Source organism: Haemorhous mexicanus, chromosome 17, assembly GCF_027477595.1.
Source record: "Haemorhous mexicanus isolate bHaeMex1 chromosome 17, bHaeMex1.pri, whole genome shotgun sequence".
NCBI classification, from domain to species: domain Eukaryota; kingdom Metazoa; phylum Chordata; class Aves; order Passeriformes; family Fringillidae; genus Haemorhous; species Haemorhous mexicanus.
The window spans coordinates 12,203,444-12,224,587 of NC_082357.1; the positions used below are offsets into that span (position 1 = coordinate 12,203,444).

The 21,144-nt window shown below is 44.4% G+C and overlaps 1 protein-coding gene and 1 long non-coding RNA gene across 4 annotated transcripts; one reads left to right on the forward strand and one right to left on the reverse strand.

Annotated features, from left to right (window-relative positions):
• Positions 1 to 542: 542 nt before the first annotated feature.
• Positions 543 to 4,129, reverse strand: LOC132335562 (uncharacterized). Of its 3 annotated transcripts, none has more exons than XR_009488692.1 (2): positions 3,806 to 4,129; positions 543 to 3,064 (listed from the first exon to the last, which is right to left on the reverse strand). It is a non-coding gene; the product is annotated as an uncharacterized LOC132335562 (long non-coding RNA). The 3 variants fall into 3 exon arrangements; XR_009488693.1 differs by having other exon boundaries at positions 3,778 to 4,129; XR_009488691.1 differs by having other exon boundaries at positions 3,718 to 4,129.
• A 418-nt stretch (positions 4,130 to 4,547) lies between these two features.
• EIF3B (eukaryotic translation initiation factor 3 subunit B) lies at positions 4,548 to 19,991 on the forward strand. Its single transcript, XM_059862246.1, has 19 exons — positions 4,548 to 5,171; positions 8,277 to 8,469; positions 9,487 to 9,606; positions 9,698 to 9,755; positions 10,392 to 10,520; positions 11,531 to 11,688; positions 12,296 to 12,427; positions 12,527 to 12,593; positions 12,691 to 12,737; positions 13,474 to 13,684; positions 14,247 to 14,319; positions 14,784 to 14,906; positions 15,083 to 15,161; positions 15,969 to 16,107; positions 16,305 to 16,430; positions 16,895 to 16,972; positions 17,734 to 17,842; positions 18,210 to 18,327; positions 19,425 to 19,991. Exons 1-18 carry the CDS (start codon positions 4,721 to 4,723, stop codon positions 18,311 to 18,313), a joined length of 2,397 nt encoding a protein of 798 aa, XP_059718229.1. The 5' UTR covers positions 4,548 to 4,720; the 3' UTR covers positions 18,314 to 18,327; positions 19,425 to 19,991.
• Positions 19,992 to 21,144: the final 1,153 nt, after the last annotated feature.

Genomic DNA, 21,144 nt, shown 5'->3' on the forward strand with positions numbered 1-21,144 from the left:
AAGTAGATAACTGGTGAGGCTGTACTTTAGGTTTCCTGTCACACAATCTCAGAATCAATTGGGTTGGAAAAGAGTTTGAAATCGAGTCCCACCTATGACCGAGCACCACCACCCTGTCACCCAGACCATGGCACTGAGTGCCACGTCCTCTATATCCTGGAAGACCTCCAGGATCCGTGACTCCCCCACCTCCCTGGACAGCACATTCCAATGTCTGATCACCCTTTCTGTGAAGAAATCTCTCCTGATGCCCAACCCCAACTTCCCCTGACGCAGCTTGAGACTGTGCCCTCTCATCAGATTAATTACTCCAAGTTAATTTTGGTATATTTTCTTTCACTGAGTTCCTTTTCCCATGGCATTTCTGCTGCCATCTAGGTGATTAATCAAGTTTCCTATGCTCCATATTTTTTTATATTTTGCATGCATCTGGATTTTTTGGTAAATTTGGTAGAAATGAACACTAAGCTATTCAGAAAAGCACAGAAATACAAACATTTGAAATGCAAATACACTTTCCAAAACTGTATAAAAACAAGAACTCCATGTATAAACACCTCTCATTTTATTAGTGGTTTTTTTCTCCCATTTCCTGTACTTTATTAGTCAGGAATGATATGGTTCACAGTGGTGAGAAAAAAGGTGCATGTTTTGTACAGTGTACCGTTTTTCCTGAAAATGCCATCAGACACAAAAAACCCTTATAGATTTTGGACCTCCAGATTGAGATGTTACAATTCATAATAATTCTTTATGTTTTCAATGTCCATAGGATTGGATGCATTCCCTAATTAATATTCCTGATATTTTTTTAATCATGGGAAGCTAAATAGCCACCTCCACTGTATGCAGAGAGAACTAAAGCAGAAAATGATGAAGTGAGAATTATTTCGGGGGTAACTGTGACCACAATGAAAAGTTTTTGTACTGCTACAAAGACGTGAATGAGTCGGGTGATTCTCCTTGTCCTCCTCCCTCGGTGCTATTTCAGCTCAGACCCCACGAGCGTGGGTGCAGACGAAAGCTGTGTATAAAATTAAAAAAGCATGGCATTATTTAAGCTGAGAGGCCCTTCAAATCATGTTTGTACAGCAGCCCAGCAGAGTTTTGCATGCTCAGCACTTCTGAACACCGCAGGGTTTTTCGCCTATATAGCATTTTTGGAGAAAATGAATGGAGGAATCAACATGTGCTCATTCAGCTATAGATTTTTGATTGGTCTGTACTTAAGCTAATAGCATAACTATTTATTTGGTATAAATAAGATATTCTCAACTGAAGATTGCTTTGGAGCCTTGAAGAAAAATACTGTGGAAAATAATTCAATTGCGGAAATAATTTTTCAACAGGGCCAGAAAGTGTCTGCTTGATGTAAGTTATTGAACACTTCTGTATTTGCTGTAACTGCAGCAAAAGCTTCTGGAAAACCTTGAGCATAAAGAAACACTAAAGAAAAAAGAGGACACATGTCAGAGAGTCACAGAATGGTTGGAAGGGACCTTAAAGATCATCTTGTTGCAACCCTGTTCTGTGGGCAGGGACCTTTCACTAGCCCAGGTTGCTCCAAGCCTCGTCCAACCTGGCCTTGGACACCTCCAGGGATGGGGCAGCCACAGCTGCTCTGGGAAATCCATGCCAGGGCCTCCCCACCCTCACAGGGCAGAGATTTTTTTTCCTCATATCTAATCAAAACCTAATCTATTTCAATTTTAAGCCATTCCCTGTTGTAAAAAGTCTCTTTCCATGTTTCTTGCAGGCCCCTTCAGGTATTGAAAGGCCACAGTCAGGTCATCCCGAAACCTTCTCTTCTCCAGGCTGAACAATTCCAATTCTCTCAGCCTTTCCTTCAGGAGTGCTGCTCCATCCCTCTGATCATCTCAGTGTCCTCTTCTGGACCTGTTCCAAGAGGTCCTGTCCTTGCTGTGCTGGGACCCCAGAGCTGGGTGCACGACTCCAGCTGGGTCTCACCAGAGCGGAGCAGAGGGGCTGAACCAGCAGGCTCCAGGTGAGAAAAGCAATGCAGAAATAGGTCCCTACCCCAGGCCCTGCCTCACAGAGTGTCATTCTGGGCACGTCCTGTCAGGATTAGATGAAATTTCATACAAGAATTTGCTTACTCCTTCAGAATTCAGTTTAGGAAACAGAGCTGTCAGCTCCACTATTCTCAGATCACCTGCACGCAATAAAATTCATGAGGCACTGCTGGTTGGAGAGCTGTGTTATAAAAAGCCTTTCCTGCAAGATTTTTTCCCCCCACATTTCCCATTGATTAGGAGTTTTGCATGTGGAGTACTTAAAGGAACAGGCTTCAGCTGTCAGTGCCAAAATCTGCGTTTTTAAAAGTTGTTCCACTCTCCCTCAGATTGCTGAGTAAGGGCTGGAAGAAAAAAGAATAGCAGTGAGACAGGCCACGGACTGAGGGGAAATTTCAACAGAGAAAGGAAAAGGAGAAGGAAGGAAGAGCAGATAAATCAAAAGTTGCTGAAAAGTAGAGGAAAGTGCAAAGAGCAGCCCGTGCAATGTCAGGGAAAGGAGAATCCAGTGTTTAGATCCACAGCTTAACCAAAGGACTGGAAAAGTGCAAACAGAAAAAAGGGCAACTGCAGAAATTGCACATTTCAGCAATAGAGACAACGGTGGGAGTGGTGAAACAAAAGCAACACAGACCTCATACACATCCCTGGAAGAGCCATGGAATACTGGACCCAGCTGGGACCACGGGTGGACCAGCAGCAATGTCCTGCCTCACATTTGGGAAAACACATGGTTGTGATGGCAGGAAACAGCACCCAGTGTTCACTTCAGAGTCAGTGCTGGTGCTGACCGGGAAGTCAGGGGCTGGTCAGCGACCACGATGTAATGAGGGGAAAAAACTGCTGCCCTAAGTGCCAGTCATCGTTTCCATTCGTGGGAGCTGCCTTCCCTGGGAAGGGACACACTCAGCCGGGGAGCTGCAGCGGAGTTCGGATGCCATCGTGTGACTCCCGGGAACATTACACAGCTGGCCTGCCTGCCTCAGCTTCCCAAACACTGCCCGCAAGAGCTTCTCAAAACAACAGAGATGCTGCAATAGAAGACAAAGTCTAATTTAAATGCCATGTACAGTACCTGCTCTGCCCCCCCCTTTTTTTAATGCTGGCATTGTCTGCTTTGATGATTGACTGATTGATTGAAAGCATTGGGATAAAAAAGAAATCCTACTCAAAATGCAAATGTTAGTCTCTAAGTTTGAACAGACGAGCCACTTCTTAAGAACTTTTTCCTCTGAAATTGTCGCCTAACGATGGTATCCGAGGCAAATTCCGAGTTCTCTGAGCCACTCTGAATATACTCTGTCTGTGTGGATACATGCAGTGTGACTTCTGTCACCATGTGTGTTTACATATATATAAACACACATGGTGACAGAAGTCACACTGCATGTATCCACTCTGAATGTACGATAAATATTTATATTTATACTTGTCACACATGGTGACAAGTCACACTCGATATATTCTTCACCAGCCTGAGGTGCCCAGGACAGAATGCGATGCTTTAATCGATAATGTGGGATCACGTCTCTCAGGTCAGTCATGTTTGTAACCAACATGAAGAGAGGAGAGCTTTACCAGTTCAGAAACCATTTAAAAATCACGCTAAGACGCCAGGACCGCCCACCGGGACCCCTCAGATCACTGTCCCCGCGTGTCCGGCTGCACCGGGAGGTCACCGGACCTTTAAGGCTTCTCACGGGACAGGCAGAGATGGCACGGCACGGCTACTATCATCTTGTACCTCAGGAAAAATGTTATTTTAAACCCACAAAGAGCACGATGGCACTAAAACAACGCTCGGAAGCCGCCCGGCCACAGCCGCCGCCGGCTCCCCCGCCGCTCTCGGGCCGCCATCCCGCCCGGCTGATGTGGCGCTACCGCCGGGCCCTACCACACCGCCCCGCCGCCGCGGGGGGGCACGCTGACCCGCCGCCCTCTCAGCGCCCCGGCACAACCGCGTCGATGTCGACGAAGCACCGCGAGCCTCCCCCTCTACACCAGCTTGGTAGCACCCGCGCGCGCGCCGACTGCCATCGGGCGAAGCCATAGTGAAAGATTGTAGGGGGGGTAGGGCGAGTTTCGTGCCAGTGCGCTGTCCTTTTACCGTGGCATCGTCCTATCACCGGCTGCTCAGCGCTGGGCAGCGACGTGTGCTGAGGGAGGAGGTTTCACTAGGCGTCAGAGCAGTTAAATGTAGCGGCGCCCCCCAAGAAATGGTTCGGCCGGACCCCACCTCAGTAGAATGGAAGGCGGCGCCATCTTGGGCTCAACCACAGCAGTCAAAAATAGGGGTGGCAGGCGTGAAGTGATGTGAGAAGTTTACGAAGCCGCCGCTGGCGGAGCGAGCCGGGGCTGGCAAAGGCACCGGAATCGCTTGTGCACGGCGGGGAGAGAGGGCGGCGCCGGGCAGGAGCGGTGGCGGGGACAGCGCTCTCCCTCTCGCCCTGGGCTCGTTGGTAGGCGCCGGCGCGCGCGGGCCGCTGGGCCTGGCGCACATGGCCCGGCCGTAGGAGCCGCCCCGCCCCTCCCCCGCCTTTCCCCGCCGCGCTCCGGACGGGACCGGCACCGGCACCGAGAGCCCGCAGCGAGCACACGGTACCGGGCACCGCATCGACACCCGCGCACCGACACCCGCACACCGACACCCGGGCACCGCACCCGGGCCCGGGCAGCGCCGCCGCCCCATGCAGGACACCGAGGAGAGCCCCGCGGCCGCCGCGCCGCCCGGCGCGCAGGGCCCCGCCGAGGAGCCCGAGCACACGGACGCGCCCCCGCCGCCCGCGGAGCCGCCGCAGGAGCAGGAGGAGGACGAGAAGGAAGATGAGGAGCAGGAAGGGGGAGGCGAGTCCCAGGCGCCGCCGGGGCTCCCCGAGCCGCCGCCGCCCGCCGCCGCGGAGCCCGAGCGGCCGGCCGAGCCGCAGCCGCCGTCCGGGCAGCAGAGCCCCGTGAAGGCCGAGGCCGAGCCCGGCTCTGAGGCCGAGCCCGCGGCGGAGCCCAAGTCCGGGACGGCGGCCGAGGCCGAGCCCGGCGCGGCGCAGGAGAACGGGGAGGCCGCGCCCGCCGCCCCGGCCGAGCCCGAGGATGAAATTTCCTTCAGCGACCCCGAGGACTTCGTGGACGACATCAGCGACGAAGGTGCGGGACGGGAGGAGCCGGGGGAGCCCCCGGGGAGCCGGGGCCGGGCCGGGGAACGCTGTGGCCCGAGCCCCAGGCCCTGCTGCGGGGCAGCAGCGCACCCTGCATCGGAGCTGTGCTTCCTAAATCATCTTCTTCCTGAGTTGTCTCTGCCCCGCGCAACGCTGCCGTTCTAAAACCTTCGTTTAGTTTAAATCATCTTCTGTCTGAGTTATCTCTGCCCCGCGCAATGCTGCTGTTCTAAAAGCTGCTGTCAAAGTGGTTCTAGAGCCGCTGTTACACCCCAGCTGTGGGCTGCCCTCTGAGTGGAATCAGCAGCTCGTCTCTTCCTTTTGCCACCATTAGTTAAAGTCTGTTGTAGAAACAGAATTTTTAAATGGTTGATGTGGTCGTTACAAATTATGTTTCATGGTTCTTGTATTTTCCCCGGACCCAGAATGAAATCTGTAGATAAATAGGGTTTGAGGAGGGTTGCTGCTTGTGAAGATGTGATGTAGTTGCTTTGTGGCAAGAAAATAGGGAAAAATCGCTCTGGCAGTTAAAAATGTCAGCCCAGGCTCTTTTAAAAGTAGTGGATATTGACTGCCTTAAAATGGCCAAGCTGTTGTGTAACTGCACAGACAATAAATGTTATACATGGACTTGTAATACAGAATTTAGAACTCTAGTGTTTTTCAGATAAATTTTCTTAGTTTTTGAATAGGAAAAGTACTTGTGTCCCCATTATTTGTTGAGTATTTGTGCTCTTTTAGGATCTTTAGGGTCTGTTACATGCATCAAAAGTGGAAGGATGTTTCTGAAGCACAGGATTGTAAATCAGCCAGTTATCTCCACTGGCAGTGGGATACAGGTGCATTCTTGTGTTCCAGTCCTTTGTTTAGTTTATTAAATCAGCAGCCAAATATTCTAGATTAAGGAAGTGTTTGCTGTTCCCAGTTTAGCAGTCTGTATAACAGCTCTTTGAACTCTTACATTTGTTTCTTAAAGAGACTTTGACAAAATTGCCTTGGAGTTGGATTATTTTTGCTAAGTGCCTGCTTAATGCACTTTGTGTACATGTAGGATTGTTATGTTCAGTTCCTTCTTGGAAACTGGGCACATTTTCCATCCCCACCTATTTTGTTGCTAATTAGTTTGGTTAACTTCTCAACTGTCTGAAATCCTGTGTTGGTGGCTGGATTACAGGGATTCAGTTTAGTCACTCTTGCTGGTCTGGCTCTCCACCTGTGTTTGAATTGCTTGTTGAGCTTCCTTATCCCTTTCCCATTATCCTGGTGCCTCCCCAAGGAGCAAAGCAGCCCAGTGTTACCAAACCAAGGCTCTTCCAATGCTGTGATAACTCAGATGCTCAGGAGCACCTGTGAGATGGACCAGCTGTAGCACTGGAACATCTCAGATCCTTTGCTGCCTCTCCTTTTCCCCAGGAGATGTTGGCATGGGAGAGCAGCTGGTGTGAGTTAAAGCAGAAGGGATGTGTTGGACACCCACTTAGGTACCAGTGAGGCTTTAGGGCAGATAATGGCAGTGGTCCTTAAAATGCTGCCAGCTGAAGATAGCCCTGCACCCACCACACCCTGCTTCCCTTCTGGCTGCAGCAGGAGCTGGCTGAACCAGCTTCTTGCTCTTTGAAGATTCCTTTGTTCACAGTTTGGAATTTAAGGACACAGTGTGGGAATTTGGCTTCAGTCTGTTACAGTTTTGATTCAATACAGGGTGTTGCATTCCTGCTCAGGAATCTAAACATGCATTCCTTGGCCTACAAAGTCTTTTTTGAGAAGTGGCTGTGAAAAAAATTACTAAAGGAACCTTAAAAATTACCCTTTTGTGGTTTACTTTGGTTTTCTCCTTTTGCTAATAGGCTCCTTTGGAAATGTCCTTGTGGGGCATGCTTTCATTTTATATATTTTATATTGTTATTTGTAGTTCCTGCATGCACATGGAGATAATATTTTTGAGTGATAAATATTACAAACAACAGCATTCTGTGGATGCTGCCTAATCTTGGTAGTAATATTTGTGTTTTATGTTGCCCCAGATCAATGGAAAGCTTAATGTGTAATAACCTGTTGAAGCTTAAAGTTGTAGAAAGCAACTTTTTAGTAGTTTGAATTTCAAAGTAAGCATGTTTCTCACATTTCTTCATTGCTGGAGATCTTTCCAGTGATGTTTCTGGGCAGAAAAATTTCTTGAATTACAAAACCATCAAAAATCGAATGTCTTCAAAATGTCAGTATATACAACACCTTTTTTTAGTTTGTTCTCATAGTTTAAGTCTTTCTACAAGTGTTTGGGTTTTTTTTCCTAGTCTGTGCAAGCTATAGATAGTCTGACTCTCCAGATTTTGTCTAATTCAAAGGTATGGTGGTGTGAACTTATTATCTCTGTAGTCTTGTACTTTATAGTGATCTTCACATAATCTTAAAATTTACTGCAGATATTCAGGAATTAATATGTTCAAAGACTATCCAGTGTGAAAAGATGTGTGCTTGTCTTCACAAAGCTTAAATATGGCTTTCAGTGTCTTGCCTTAGACCTTTGTTTTTGTGCTTAATTAAAGGTTTAGAGGGAGTGTGAGTTCTTAATTACAGTGATGCTGAGACATGCAGAGCTTCCAGTATGGTGAATAGTTTAGAATTATGCTAAAACTTGTGTAATTTAGGAAGGAGTTACAGGTTACATTTATTTTTATCAAAGTCATTTGGTTATAATTTGAGCAGGAGGACTGGTCAGAGGTCAGGTAGTAAACCATGCATTTGTCTGTGCTATTGTCAGTTTTGGGGACTTTGTGAGCCAGTTCTGTCTCCTCAAAAATACTGATAGAGCAAGTGTTGACAACCTCAGGGTGTCAAGTGTGTTTTTAAGAAAGATTTCAAGAGTTGGGTGCTCAAAGTTTGCAATAAGCAAACTTAGGGTGTGCTGTTGGGGTGTTGTTCAGTTGTTTTTCTGACAGATTGTTAATTCACTACCAAGTTTCTTAAGTGATTCATGAAATATCCTGAAATTTGAAGTCTCTGTTTTCTTACTCTCACTGTTCTTTTCATCTTTGTCTTCCCTCCTTCATGATGTGAGCAGTGCCTTAGTTTCCTGTCTGTGCTGTCCTTGCAGAACTGCTTGGTGACATCCTGAAAGACCAGCCACAGGAGGCAGATGGAATAGACTCAGTGATTGTCGTGGATAATGTGCCCCAGGTTGGACCAGACCGACTGGAGAAACTGAAGAATGTCATCCACAAAATATTCTCCAAGTTTGGTAAAATTATCAATGAATTTTATCCAGAAGCAGATGGAAAAACAAAAGGGTAAGTCTGACTGGAAAAAAGACTGAAACACAGCTCTGGCTTATCTTTGATTGTTAGTGTCAATACTTTATGGCCAGTTTTTATGGTGACCTCGTAGTTGGTGTCATCAGCTTCTTCTACCTCAGCCTATGCAGTCCTGACATCAGTCTTGATCACAAACAAGTTCCTGAGGGAACTGAGAAGCTTAATAGTTCAGTAGGCTCCATAGTGGAGGGTGGTGGGGATTAATTATGGAAACAGTTTAGCTGGGTTTGGAGACAAATTTCTGTGCTATATGAGGAGTTTTTTCTTAGTTTTCTGCTATAGCAGAAGTTAAAGCTCCTCTTGAGCTAAAGACTTAGTAGCAATGGCTGGACTGTTTGTTGCAGAATAGATTGTCAATATCTGTAGCATGTATTCTGAGTTTTGGAGGAATCCATACTTTACAAGGCATGAAAAGAGTTTTCTGGAGTGGAGGGATTGCCCCTATAAGGTCAGCATGAAAATTATTCTGTGTTCATGCCTCTGTTTGAGATGGTGCTCAGGATAGCATTAGTTTTGAGTCTGCTGGGCTGCAAGTTAGCTTGGATTAAGTGGCCAGAAGGAAGCTGAGTTCTGTAATAGAAAAACAAGAGTGGTACTTCGAGATGCCTGTGACAGCAAGTTCCAATTCCAATTCCTAAACATGACCTGTTACTCTTATGGGAGGAGCTGTGGATGAAACCTGCATGTTCCTGTCTCTCACTTGCCTGGTTGTGTTGAGCTTACATTCACTGCTCTGTCTGGCCCATTTCAGAAAGGATATCAGATTAATTGAGGTCAGGCCATAGCAGGCCTAGAGAGCTAAAAAATGTGTGTGAGCCTGTGGCCAGAATGGGGATTAATTTGCTGTTGACCCTAATTGGTTAAGGACAAGACAAGAAGTTATCTTGTAGATGCTCTGTACTGAATTCTTAATTCATCTCCATTGTTTCTGCTTTATTTTGGGCCTGTTGTGTAGTCAACAATGTCTTCTCCTTTGGTTTTCCTTCCTTGCAGGTACATCTTCCTGGAGTACATGTCTCCCTCCCATGCTGTGGATGCTGTGAAGAATGCAGATGGATACAAACTGGATAAGCAGCACACTTTCAGAGTTAACCTCTTCACTGACTTTGATAAGTGAGTGCAGCAATTGTGTGTTATCTGTAAATTTGGGGATTCTAATCCTGAGTGCCTGCATGGAGTGTAACCAAGCAAATTGCTCTTTCAGGTACATGACAATCAGTGATGAATGGGAAATCCCTGAGAAACAGCCATTTAAGGATTTGGTAAGGAATTTTTGGAAAAGTGGAAAGAATATTCAGCTGAATATTAAATGGTTACTTCACTGCTGAAATGTGCATATGAAAATAGAAACCATGTGTTAATGTGTTGTAAATAGCAGTGCTGATCACATGCTGCTGTTCCTTCATGCTCACCATCATGCACTGATGGGAGGAACTCAGTGCTTCTGCTTAATAGTTACACATAGTGTGAAGCTTAATTTACTCTTTGTTATTTAAGAGTGAATAATAATTTTGCACAAGTCATTTAAAAATAGATTTTCAAAAGCATCTTTTTATATTCTTAATCATTTGAGGCAAACTTTAGTGTTTGTTACTGGTTGCTTTGTAAATAGGCTGGTGGAATAAACAATAGTTTGCTTTTTCTTTAAAAAACAAATACCAAATTACTCCCTGTTTGAAATAAGTATTAAACATCATCAAAACACCTTGAAGCTCCACCTGTTTATGGTGTGCTCTCACCCTCCAGCGTCCAGTAATCAAAAATTGTTTGCAGTGGTAAGACCCCAAAGTTGCACTCTCTGGTAAGAGCAGCTTCCACCTGCCAGGTGGATGCCAATTTGTGGAACTTGCTGCCTTAGCCTTGGACTCACTATCAGCCTTTTGCTCTCTTTTTCTCAGGGGAATCTGCGATACTGGTTGGAAGACCCTGATTGCAGGGATCAGTACAGTGTGATCTTTGAGTCAGGAGACCGGACTTCCATTTTTTGGAATGACATCAAGGAACCTGTTCAGATTGAAGACAGAGCAGTGAGTGTCCTGGAAGTGCTGGGGATTGCAGATGCACTGACAATCTCCCTATTTTATGATGTTGCAGCTTTTTAATTAAAAAAAAAAAAAAGCTTCTTCCCATTGCTGAAATATTTTTTTCTTCCTTATGAAGTGTGGTGAAATCACATCCTTTAGAATTAGACTTAGCTGCTTTGGTAAGAGAACTGTGACGTGAACTTTTTAAGAGTTTGTGGTGGTGTTTGGTTTTTTTTTATAACTGATCTATGATGCCCATTAGTTTCCTTCATCTCTCTGTTATAGGTGATTCAGAAAGACCTGAGAGTGCAGAGTCAGAGTTTGAGGAGCACTATTTATTCGAGCTGAATATGTGCTTATGTTTGCTGCTTCAGATGACTCCTTGCTTTTGTGCTGACCACAGAGGTGTTAAAGAGGAATAGCTGGTTTGGTAATGGCATAAAAAAGGGAGAGTTAGTCTGCCTGTCTGCTGCAGGCACTGGACTTGCTGGGAACTGTTAGGACCCAGGAGCATTTTCCTTAATAACCATTGTGCATTTCAGTAGGAGGAAGTTGGCTCTGGGATGGTGAGAATATTTGCTCATCATCATGGTCTCTGGCTGTGGTCTGTATTGCTGAGATCTCTCTAACTTAGCTGAAGGTTGTATTGTTCAGAAATTCAAAATACCTACCCTTAGTTTTGAGAACAGTATGTTCTTGCCAAGGCTGAAAGAAGGAAGTCCAGGGTGTTAGGTGGGTTTAATTGTTATTGCACAAAGGATGTCTCTGTTCCTGAAAAACCTCTTTGGTGATCCATAAGTTGAAAAGGTCTCCATTGACAATTTTCAACCTGAAGAATAGGTACTGTACATTGTGTGCATGAAATAAAACTCCACAGTTATCACACATCCTGAGATCTTCACTTAGTAAAGGGATTTACAAAATGTGCTGCTACAAACCGTGCATGAATTCTTTCCGTTTTAGGGACACAGCATGAAATTAAACTTCTGTGTGTATTTTTTTTTTAAATCCAGAGGTGGACAGAGACCTACGTCCGTTGGTCCCCCAAAGGCACCTACCTGGCTACGTTCCACCAGAGGGGCATTGCTCTGTGGGGTGGAGAGAAGTTCAAGCAGATTCAGAGGTTTAGTCACCAAGGAGTGCAGCTCATTGACTTCTCACCCTGTGAAAGGTACAGAGCACGATGTTGGTTTGGGCTAAGGGGTCAAAAGCATGAGGCATGAACAGCACTCCAAATCTGGAGTGCTGAAATCAATTTCTTAAGATTTTTTTAACATTAAAGAGTTCTGGAGAGAAGGATCAAATAATTTCATGACTGAGATAAATTTTCATTTGAGTTTTCAAGTAACACATTTGGAAGGAGATGGATTTTATACTTTTTTTTTTAAAGAGATTATTTACCTTTCAGTGGAGAAGCCCAGCATCCTTGTACTTTGGGTTGGATAAGGTCAATGATTTGTGTTTGGTTGGAAACCAGTGTTATTCTCATGTCAAAACTATATAATAGGTAACAGTGTATTTGGTGAGTTCCCCTCCCTTGGAACATGAATATGGGAGGACTTGCACATAAATCTAGAACCTTTTCAGCCAGAGGGATGCCGGGGAAACTTTCTTCTCCTTTATCATCCTGATCCTATTTTTCCCTCCCCTGAAAAATCCTATTAGAGAAAACTGCTGTTTAAAAGTGCCTGGTCTTTAAATACTACTTGGATGAAAGCCTGCTGATACTGACATATTAGATGAAGTTTCAATAATGAATTGGTTTATTTCTTTTATAGGTATTTAGTGACCTTCAGCCCTTTGATGGACACACAGGATGACCCTCAGGCTATCATCATCTGGGATATTCTGACTGGCCAAAAGAAGAGAGGATTCCACTGTGAAAACTCAGCTCACTGGCCTATTTTTAAGTAGGTTGTGAAAACAGAATTAGAATAGAGAGTTGTGGTCCCAGACTTCATTTAATAAAAAGGCAGTTCCAATCTAATATTTTTTTCTTTCTTGATTAGATGGAGTCATGATGGTAAATTCTTTGCTCGAATGACTTCAGATACCCTCAGCATCTATGAAACACCTGTAAGTTCTTGCCTTTTTACAAAATAATGAGAGTAGAAATACATATGTAAATATAAGAATGTTACTAACTTGAAAATTCATTCTTTTTTCATTTTAGTCTATGGGTTTGTTGGACAAAAAGAGCTTGAAAATCAATGGGATAAGGTGAGTTTATTCCCTTGGAATAATAACTGTGCTCTTTAGCTGGCATCTTTTAGTCTGGGGATTTGTTATGGCAAGAGCAATCTTTATGTTGCCTGGAGCAAAGAAGTTGAGGTGGTCAAATTAACAAAGTGGCAAAAAGAAATGGAAAACTCTCCACTTGTTGATGAACACACTTGGTAGATTCTGTCCTTTGAAATCCTCTTTGTGGTACTGCTTAATCCAGCTTAGGAATTCTGTTCCTTGTCTACAAGACCAGACTGGAATGCAGTGTCTTAGGGAGTATCTCCCTAACAAGGTGGTTGTGCTGGCTTAGAGCAGTGTGCTGTGTCTGCTCAAGACACATTGACTCCTGTGAGAGTTTTTAAAGTACATCTCTGTAAAGCAGCAAGAAAATTAAATGTACCCAGGTGCAAGAAGATGGTCTCCATGGTAATTTAGTAGGGATTTTTTTTGGCTCATTTGTTCTTACATCTTTGGCAGTTACTCTGTGTGCAACCCCTGATTTTGGTGAGATGTACTGGTGAGGCAACATTGGTGATATAGCAAATTTAAACAGCTGCTTAAAAAGCTGTTTAGGTATTGTTATTAAATTGCCCTCAGTTATGTATCTGTGCCTGTCCTTATTACTGAGAGTTGATCTTTGTCTGCAATGTTCAGATACTATGAGGAAAGTGGTTTCTGCTTGTAGTATCTAACTGAAAATTAAAATGGCATATTTTTAACTTTGTTCCTGTAGAGACTTCTCATGGTCTCCAGGTGGTAACATAATTGCTTTCTGGGTGCCTGAGGACAAAGACATCCCAGCCAGAGTGACTTTGATGCAGCTGCCTTCTAGACAAGAAATTCGTGTGCGGAATTTGTTCAACGTAGTCGATTGTAAACTGCACTGGCAGAAGAACGGGGACTACCTGTGTGTGAAGGTAGACAGGACTCCCAAAGGCACACAGGTACATGGCTTCTGATCTAACTAGGAAAAGCTGGTTCTGCCTCATGCTTCCTTTCCTTTTCTTACAGAACTGTCTTTAAGTAAAGGCAGTGTAAATTATATCATGTCAAAGCTCTTTTTAATTTTTTTCCGTTTGAATTTGAAGCATGTGGAAAACAAAATGTTGCAACCAGGATTTGCTTTGACTTTAGTGGCTTCTTGGTCTCTGTGAGGTCTGTGCCTCATCTCTTCCCCTGATCACAATTAAGTAGCTGTTGAACATCATGTAGGTCAAGCTGCATAATGTGCCACCTGTTCATCTGTCTTAATTAACTTTTACAACACTCTGAAAAAAAAAAAGGTTTTCTACATTTCTGAAGTTATTCTTTATCAGAACAAATTGGGAATGTTTTTGGTAAGGAGGCATATCGTATTTATCTGCTCTCATTAAAGGAATAAACCTTGACTCACTCTCATCCTGTGTCCTAACAGGCTAATTGAGAAGTTGTCCTTCCATTCCTAGTGATAAAATTATTTACTCTGCTGTTTTTGTGCTGGTAATGAGCTGATTTTGGCCTTCACAGGGAGTAGTGACCAACTTTGAAATATTCCGCATGAGAGAGAAACAGGTGCCAGTGGATGTGGTGGAAATGAAAGGTAATGCCGTGTATTTCCTTACTTTTGAGCTTGAACTTTTCTGCAGAGATGCTTGGTGTCTGTCTTAGAAATTCTTGTGAACACCTGACATAATTGGGAATGTAACCCTTTGGAAAAGAGCTGGATTTTAATGTTGCAAAATGTCTCATAAAAATGAGAACCCAAAACTTCTGTTGCTCTTCATGCTTGTGATTGAGTTGAAAAATGGCAGAACTTAAAGTCTGTAATAATCAAAATGGTAGGGCTGATGATAGTCATGCATTTTGTAGATAGTGGAAGACTTAAAGCTATAGTTAAAAACATTTCCCCTAACTCCCTGCAATTGCCTTATCAACCTGTGTTTTAAAAGAAAGTCTGTTAACTGATAGGTTCTCTCTCTTCAATATCTTGGTTTTCTTTGGTAACTGCTTGTAATCAAAGGTTTGTATTGTCCTTTAACAGAGTTTTGGCTTCTCTTGTTACAGAAAGCATCATAGCCTTTGCTTGGGAACCAAATGGAAGCAAGTTTGCTGTGTTGCATGGAGAAACTCCACGAATTTCAGTTTCCTTTTACCATGTTAAAAACAACGGGAAAATAGAACTCATAAGTAAGTGAAAAACAAGTGAGAAGTGCAGATCCCTAAACATTTTGCACAGTAATAGATGCAATAGTCTCAAAATTGCATCTGTTTGTGATGTTTTGTGAGAAATTAGTGGGGTTCATGCTTGTAATTGATGGCATTGGATTGAGATGTTTTTCTGAATTTGCCTTGTTTCTTTTCAGAAACCTTTGACAAACAGCAGGCAAACACGATATTCTGGAGTCCCCAGGGGCAGTTTGTGGTGTTGGCTGGCCTCAGAAGGTGAGTGTTTTACAGGTTGCTGAACATTGATTTTAAAAGAGGAAAAGAACTACAGTATCTCACCAAGAAGTGTTTGGTGTCCCTGACAATGCTGATTCCTGTAATCCTGATTGGGCTGTGCAAAAGCCAAGGTAGAGCAGAGATGCAGCTTCATGGTGTATCTTAGTCCTTTGCAGCTTTCGCTTCCTATTTTTGCCACACCAGATGAAGAACACAGTTTTCAACAGAAAAGTGGATATTTAGAAACACCTTCCAGCTGTTTAACTTAAATTCTGAGTCAATCCAGTTTGGACATGCTTATGGCTCTTGTTGATGCATTTGTTGTCATTGCCTTGTGCCCCTTCATGGGCAGTACCTGTTAATGACAGTGCTGCTTTGTGAAAGAATTATCAAGAAAGTTTCACTTCAGTGCAAGTGAAAATTATTGTTATTAATTGTTCAAGTAATATTTGCTTTCATGTGCTTTCAAACAAGCACTGCTGTTCATCTTAGAAATCTTTTCTTTAATCTCTTCTTCACTGCTATGTCTAAGCATATGATTGTTAAACTTTGATTTGCCCAGAACATGTTTTTACAGTGACTTTAACCCATTTATTTGTGTTCTTATGGTGTCATTCTTATGTGGCATTTTGTTTTTATCCACCGCCTTCCTTTCCAGCCACAGAGACTGGCAGGAACCTGGCTGCTCTCTTGGCTGCTGTGAGACTTTGTTTGCAATGAGGAGTTGTAGAGATGCAGCTTGTGGCATGTTTTTAAAAGCCCAGGCTGTGCTGGTGTGTAAAGCAATGTCCTGTTTTGCCTGTGCAGCATGAATGGTGCCTTAGCATTTGTTGACACGTCTGACTGCACCATGATGAACATCGCTGAGCACTACACGGCCTCGGATGTGGAGTGGGACCCCACGGGCAGATACATTGTCACCTCTGTGTCTTGGTGGAGCCACAAGGTACTGATGCACCTCTTTCCCCCATCCCTGCTTGCTCTTCCAGTGGTATTGGAAAGCGTTATTGATTAGGAAGAGAAAATGAACACCTGTCACTGGTCAAATGACTTAACCTCCACCACAGTTTTATACATTATTTCTGAGTACTCTAGTGTTAAATTAAAGCTTATTTTGGCTGAGCTGCTGCATTGCTCTTCCAGGTGGACAATGCATATTGGTTATGGACCTTCCAAGGCCGTCTGCTTCAGAAAAACAACAAGGACAGGTTCTGTCAGCTGCTCTGGAGACCCCGACCAGCCACCCTGCTCAGCGAGGATCAGATCAAGGTAGGGTGCTGACATGGATTTGGTGTATAAAGCATACTTGGTGTGCTCCCTCTTCTTGGGAATGAGGTTTGTTACACAACTGCCTTTTGCCCTGAATATGTGAATAAACACATTGCTGTGTGGGCCCTCACTTCTGGGAATGTCTGCAGATATTAACTGTATTATGAGCTCAAAATAGAAGTGATTACCAGTTGTTCTTACAGTTAGGATATGATGAAAGGGTATAAAGAAGAGCAAATTGAATTTTGCTCTTCAGACCTTGCTAGTTTGTATGTGTACAGAAGCACTTGTATGATCTATAAGCCAAGAGGTACAAAATTATAGTGAAGGGAAATTGCCTAGCAGAGAGATGTTTTTCAGAAGGGCATAGCCTGCTTAGGCCTACCAAAGGAGTGCTTAGAGAAGATGATGGTTGTAATTGCTAGCCTGAAACTCCAGCTGAAATAAAATTTCCTGTTTCACAGCAAATTAAGAAGGACCTGAAGAAATACTCCAAGATATTTGAGCAGAAGGATCGTCTGAGCCAGTCCAAAGCTTCAAAGGCAAGACACTTTTGAAATATATTATAGATGAAACTCTTGTTGCCTATCCTTAGTTTGTACTGGTGATATATAAGTTGCATTTCCTGTATCACAAGTGTTCATTTAATCCAGATGGTTAGAATTAGTCCAATGGGTAGTTCAGAGATGTGCTACTGTAAAGAGTCTGGAGAGGAATTTATGTCACGTTGTTAAGCAGAGTTGGTAATATTTTTGAGTTCTTAGCATGTTGCTGCTTTAGCCAATGTTTAAATTAAGAAAAGCTCTTTCAATTAGAAAAAAGGACACCTCACCAAAATAGCATTCTGATCAGAGAAGAGAATCTTTTTTCTTCTAAGTCAGTAGAAGTTGTTTATGAGAACAACATTTGCCTCACTCAGGAATGCCTGGGGTGATCAGGGGGAGGCTGAAGAGTCCTGGGGTGGGTTTGGTTCAGGGGGAGGCTGAAGAGCCCTGGGGTGGGTTTGGTTCATGGGGAGGCTGAAGAGCCCTGAGGTGGGTTTGGTTCAGGGGGAGGCTGAGGAGCCCTGGGGTGGGTTTGGTTCAGGGGGAGGCTGAGGAGCCCTGGGGTGGGTTTGGTTCAGGGGGAGGCTGAGGAGCCCTGGGGTGGGTTTGGTTCAGGGGGAGGCTGAGGAGCCCTGGGGTGGGTTTGGTTCAGGGGGAGGCTGAGGAGCCCTGGGGTGGGTTTGGTTCAGGGGGAGGCTGAAGGGCCCTGGGGTGGGTTTGGTTCAGGGGGAGGCTGAGGAGCCCTCTGTGCCCTGCAGGAGCTGGTGGAGCGGCGGCGCACGATGATGGAGGAGTTCAGGAAGTACCGCAAGATGGCACAAGAGCTGTACATGGAGCAGCGCAACGAGCGCCTGGAGCTGCGCGGGGGTGAGACAGACGGGGCTGGGCAGAGCCACAGCAGCTCCTCCTTCAGAAGGGGATGGGGCCCCTCAGCCCCTTCTCTTCTCCCTCTGCTTCCTGCTAAAGCCAGTCCGTGTTCTCTGGAGGTTTTTGTGCTTTTTATCCTGAATTGTGGCAAGATTTAAGGGGGAAAAAAATGCATTGGCTTGACCCTGGGATAAAACTGGAGTAGGAGACAGTAATGCCTTGGATATCACTGATTAGGATTTAAAGCACCAAATACCTCTTCACCTCTTGTTTCACTGCTGGTCTAAGGGCTTTCTGACAAGAGCATCAAATCATTCCATTGCTGCCTTGTTTGTTGTGTTCAGTGTTGATGTTTTCTCCGTTGCAGGGGTAGACACAGATGAGCTGGACAGCAATGTTGATGACTGGGAGGAGGAGACTGTGGAATTTTTTATCAATGAAGAAATTATTACCCTTGCAGAACCAGAGTAATTAATAAAACTGTGGTAAGATAACATAATTCTGAGAGAAACTCTATGTCAACTATTGCTATAGAGTTGATAATTTGCTTTGGGGAGTTAGGTCTGTCTGTTGCACTGGTGAATGTGGTGTTCCCTGAGTTGATTTATGTTTTTTCTGCGGTTAGGAAAGATAAGTTTTTTAAAAAAGTAATTGCAGACAGTCAGATTTGTGAGTTGTACTGAGCAGAATACTCTGTAAATCCTGTCTTGCCCAGAGATCAAACCCACACCAGAGCTGGGGTCAGCCTGTGAACCCAGTGTAGCAAACCCTGTCAGTTCTGTCAGTAGGAGGAACTGTAGTTGGTATGAGATGGGAATTTTGCCTTTTGGAAGATTTGCATGTTAGTCCAAGACTGGACAGCATTTAAATACTGTATTAAAGATTATGCAGCACTGAGTATATGTCAGTGGGCTGATAAAACTTTGAGATGATGTTTAAATATCTGCATGAACTCAGTTCTTGTTTTCTAGAAAAATTGAATAGAGATCACGTGGTAGCGGATTTTTGTGTACTGATTGGCATGGCTTGGTGGGAAATCTTGTATTTAATTCAGTGTTTTTCCCAGCTCCTTGTGAATTCTTATGTTTTATGTTGTCAATGGAGGCTTCTTCCAGCCCTTGTTGTAGGAAATGTCCTTTAGTGAGCTTGACGTTGTATTGAGGAGGAAAAATACTTTCACAGACACTGACAGGATTTAAAGCTTGCAGTGGGTTCCTGCTCTGTCATGTTTAGGATCTCTCTTAATGAAGAGGAAGGGGAGACTGGAAATGCAGCTGTAAGTCACCCTGCAGTTCTTCAGCCTCCAAAGAGCTCAGGTGCAATATGTGCTCTTGGAGCTGTAGAAAAATAATAGCCTTGATACCTTTTGACTGTATTTGGGTCTGGCTTATGTGTTCCATACATGAGAGATCTTTTTCTGGAAGGAAGAGGGAGAGAAGCTGCTTAATGTATGGATTTAAACCACATGAGTTTAGGAGGAGGTGAAACACAAGCTGGTGTAGCCTTCACCAGTTGAGCTTCTGAGGTTGAGCTGTCTGTATAAAAGCACAGTAACTAACTCCTCTTTTTTGTTTTTCTGCAGCTCCACCAGATCTTGTGCTGAAAAGAAGTTTGTTTGTTTTCCAAAAACCTATATCAACTTTGGAATTCTTAATCCATATTCTTGCACTCTGGAAGGGTGGATGCACCAGATTTTCTCCATTCTGACACATTGTAGTGCCTTTAAGTCTTGCTGCCTGCTGCAGTGAGATACTGGAAAGGCGCTGCTTTTAAATTTATATTTTTTTTCTAGGGTTTGATTATTATTTTTTTTTCTTTTTAAATCCACTACTACCAGTATTTACTTCCCAACTCCCGTGCAGTCCTTGCCAGCTGGCAGTTTTTGCCTCGTGCCAGTGAGGTGAGATTCACCAGTGCACCCCTGTCTCTCACACACAATGTTTGGGTTCCAGGACTCTCTCTGTATCCCCAGGGCATGGACAGGTGTTTGTCTGGGTTGGGGCAAAGTCACCAGAGCCATTTTCTGTATGATGTGTTTTAGTGTGCTGAAGCAGCACTACAGCGGGCTATACCCTCCTCCTTTCAGATTGTGAAAGGATGTCTCCCTCAAAGAGCTGAATATGGAAATAAAAGCAGACCTATACTAAAACCAGGCTGGCTGTGTGTTCTTTGTAGGGAATCTTTCCCTCAATGATCAAAGTCAAGCATCACCCAGTAATAAGTGTGTTTGCTGGATTGGCTAATGGTTCCTTGGGATTTTTTTCAGATCTTGGTTCCTCATGGCCCTTCTGACTTTGTGTTGTGCTTGCTTGGTTTTATACAATATGGTACAGCTCTTTAATCTGTCACCTTGACCTGTTCATGGTGGTGGAGTGACTGGATTCTTACCTGATAAAAACCTCAGGAATTACTGGGTTAGTGTATCTTACTAGTGAAAACTGCAGACTTCAGAGCACTGCTCTGTGCACGTGCTTTTTTTCCCCTCTTACAGTACCTGTTTCATTTCCAAAGCCCTCCAAGCTCAGGATGGAGAACTGTACTCAGAGGTGGTGCAGCAGCTTCTCTGTATTTTTGTTTGTGAGCAGAGCTGGGTGTTGTCAGAGCAGTGAGAGAGGCTGGCCTGTTCCTTGCCCTTGGAGAATGAGGATGTTTCTGTCTCCTGGACTGGGCAGGGAAATTGCCAAGGTGAGCACTTCTGACTGGCTTTCCTTAAGCCCAGGGCTCACTTCTACAGCAGGCTGGGACAGCTCTGGAGCGGGAGCCCCTCTGGGCACAGGGCAGCCCCACTCAGCTGCAGGTGGCCAAGGGACAGGGATGTTCTCAGCACTCACTTTGTCATCAGGTGAGTTTGCTGTGATGGCCAATACACAAATGCCCCAATTAACTCCCATGTCCTCTTCACCAGGAAGTTTTCAAAATTATTTTCCTATAAATGGTACTGACTTAGTTTCAACAGTTCACTCTTTAACCAGCACATGTTGTTTCTCCAATAGTCTGTATTAATTTCCAATTTTCTGCATTTGTTCATTCGTAATCCAACAGGTACAGTTGATTAAAGTTTACAGCATGGTATTTCCATGCCTCATTTATCAACTAGACTGGAAAGAAATACTTTCTAGAAAAGCTTAGAGCACAGCTAAGTTCTCTGGTGATCATGGAATGGTTTGGGTTGGAAAGGATGTTAAAGCCCATCCAGTCCCACCCCCTGCCATGGGCAGGGACACCTTTCCCTATCCCAGGTTGCTCCAAGCCTGGCCTTGGACTCCTCCAGGGCTGGGGCAGCCACAGCTGCTCTGGGCACC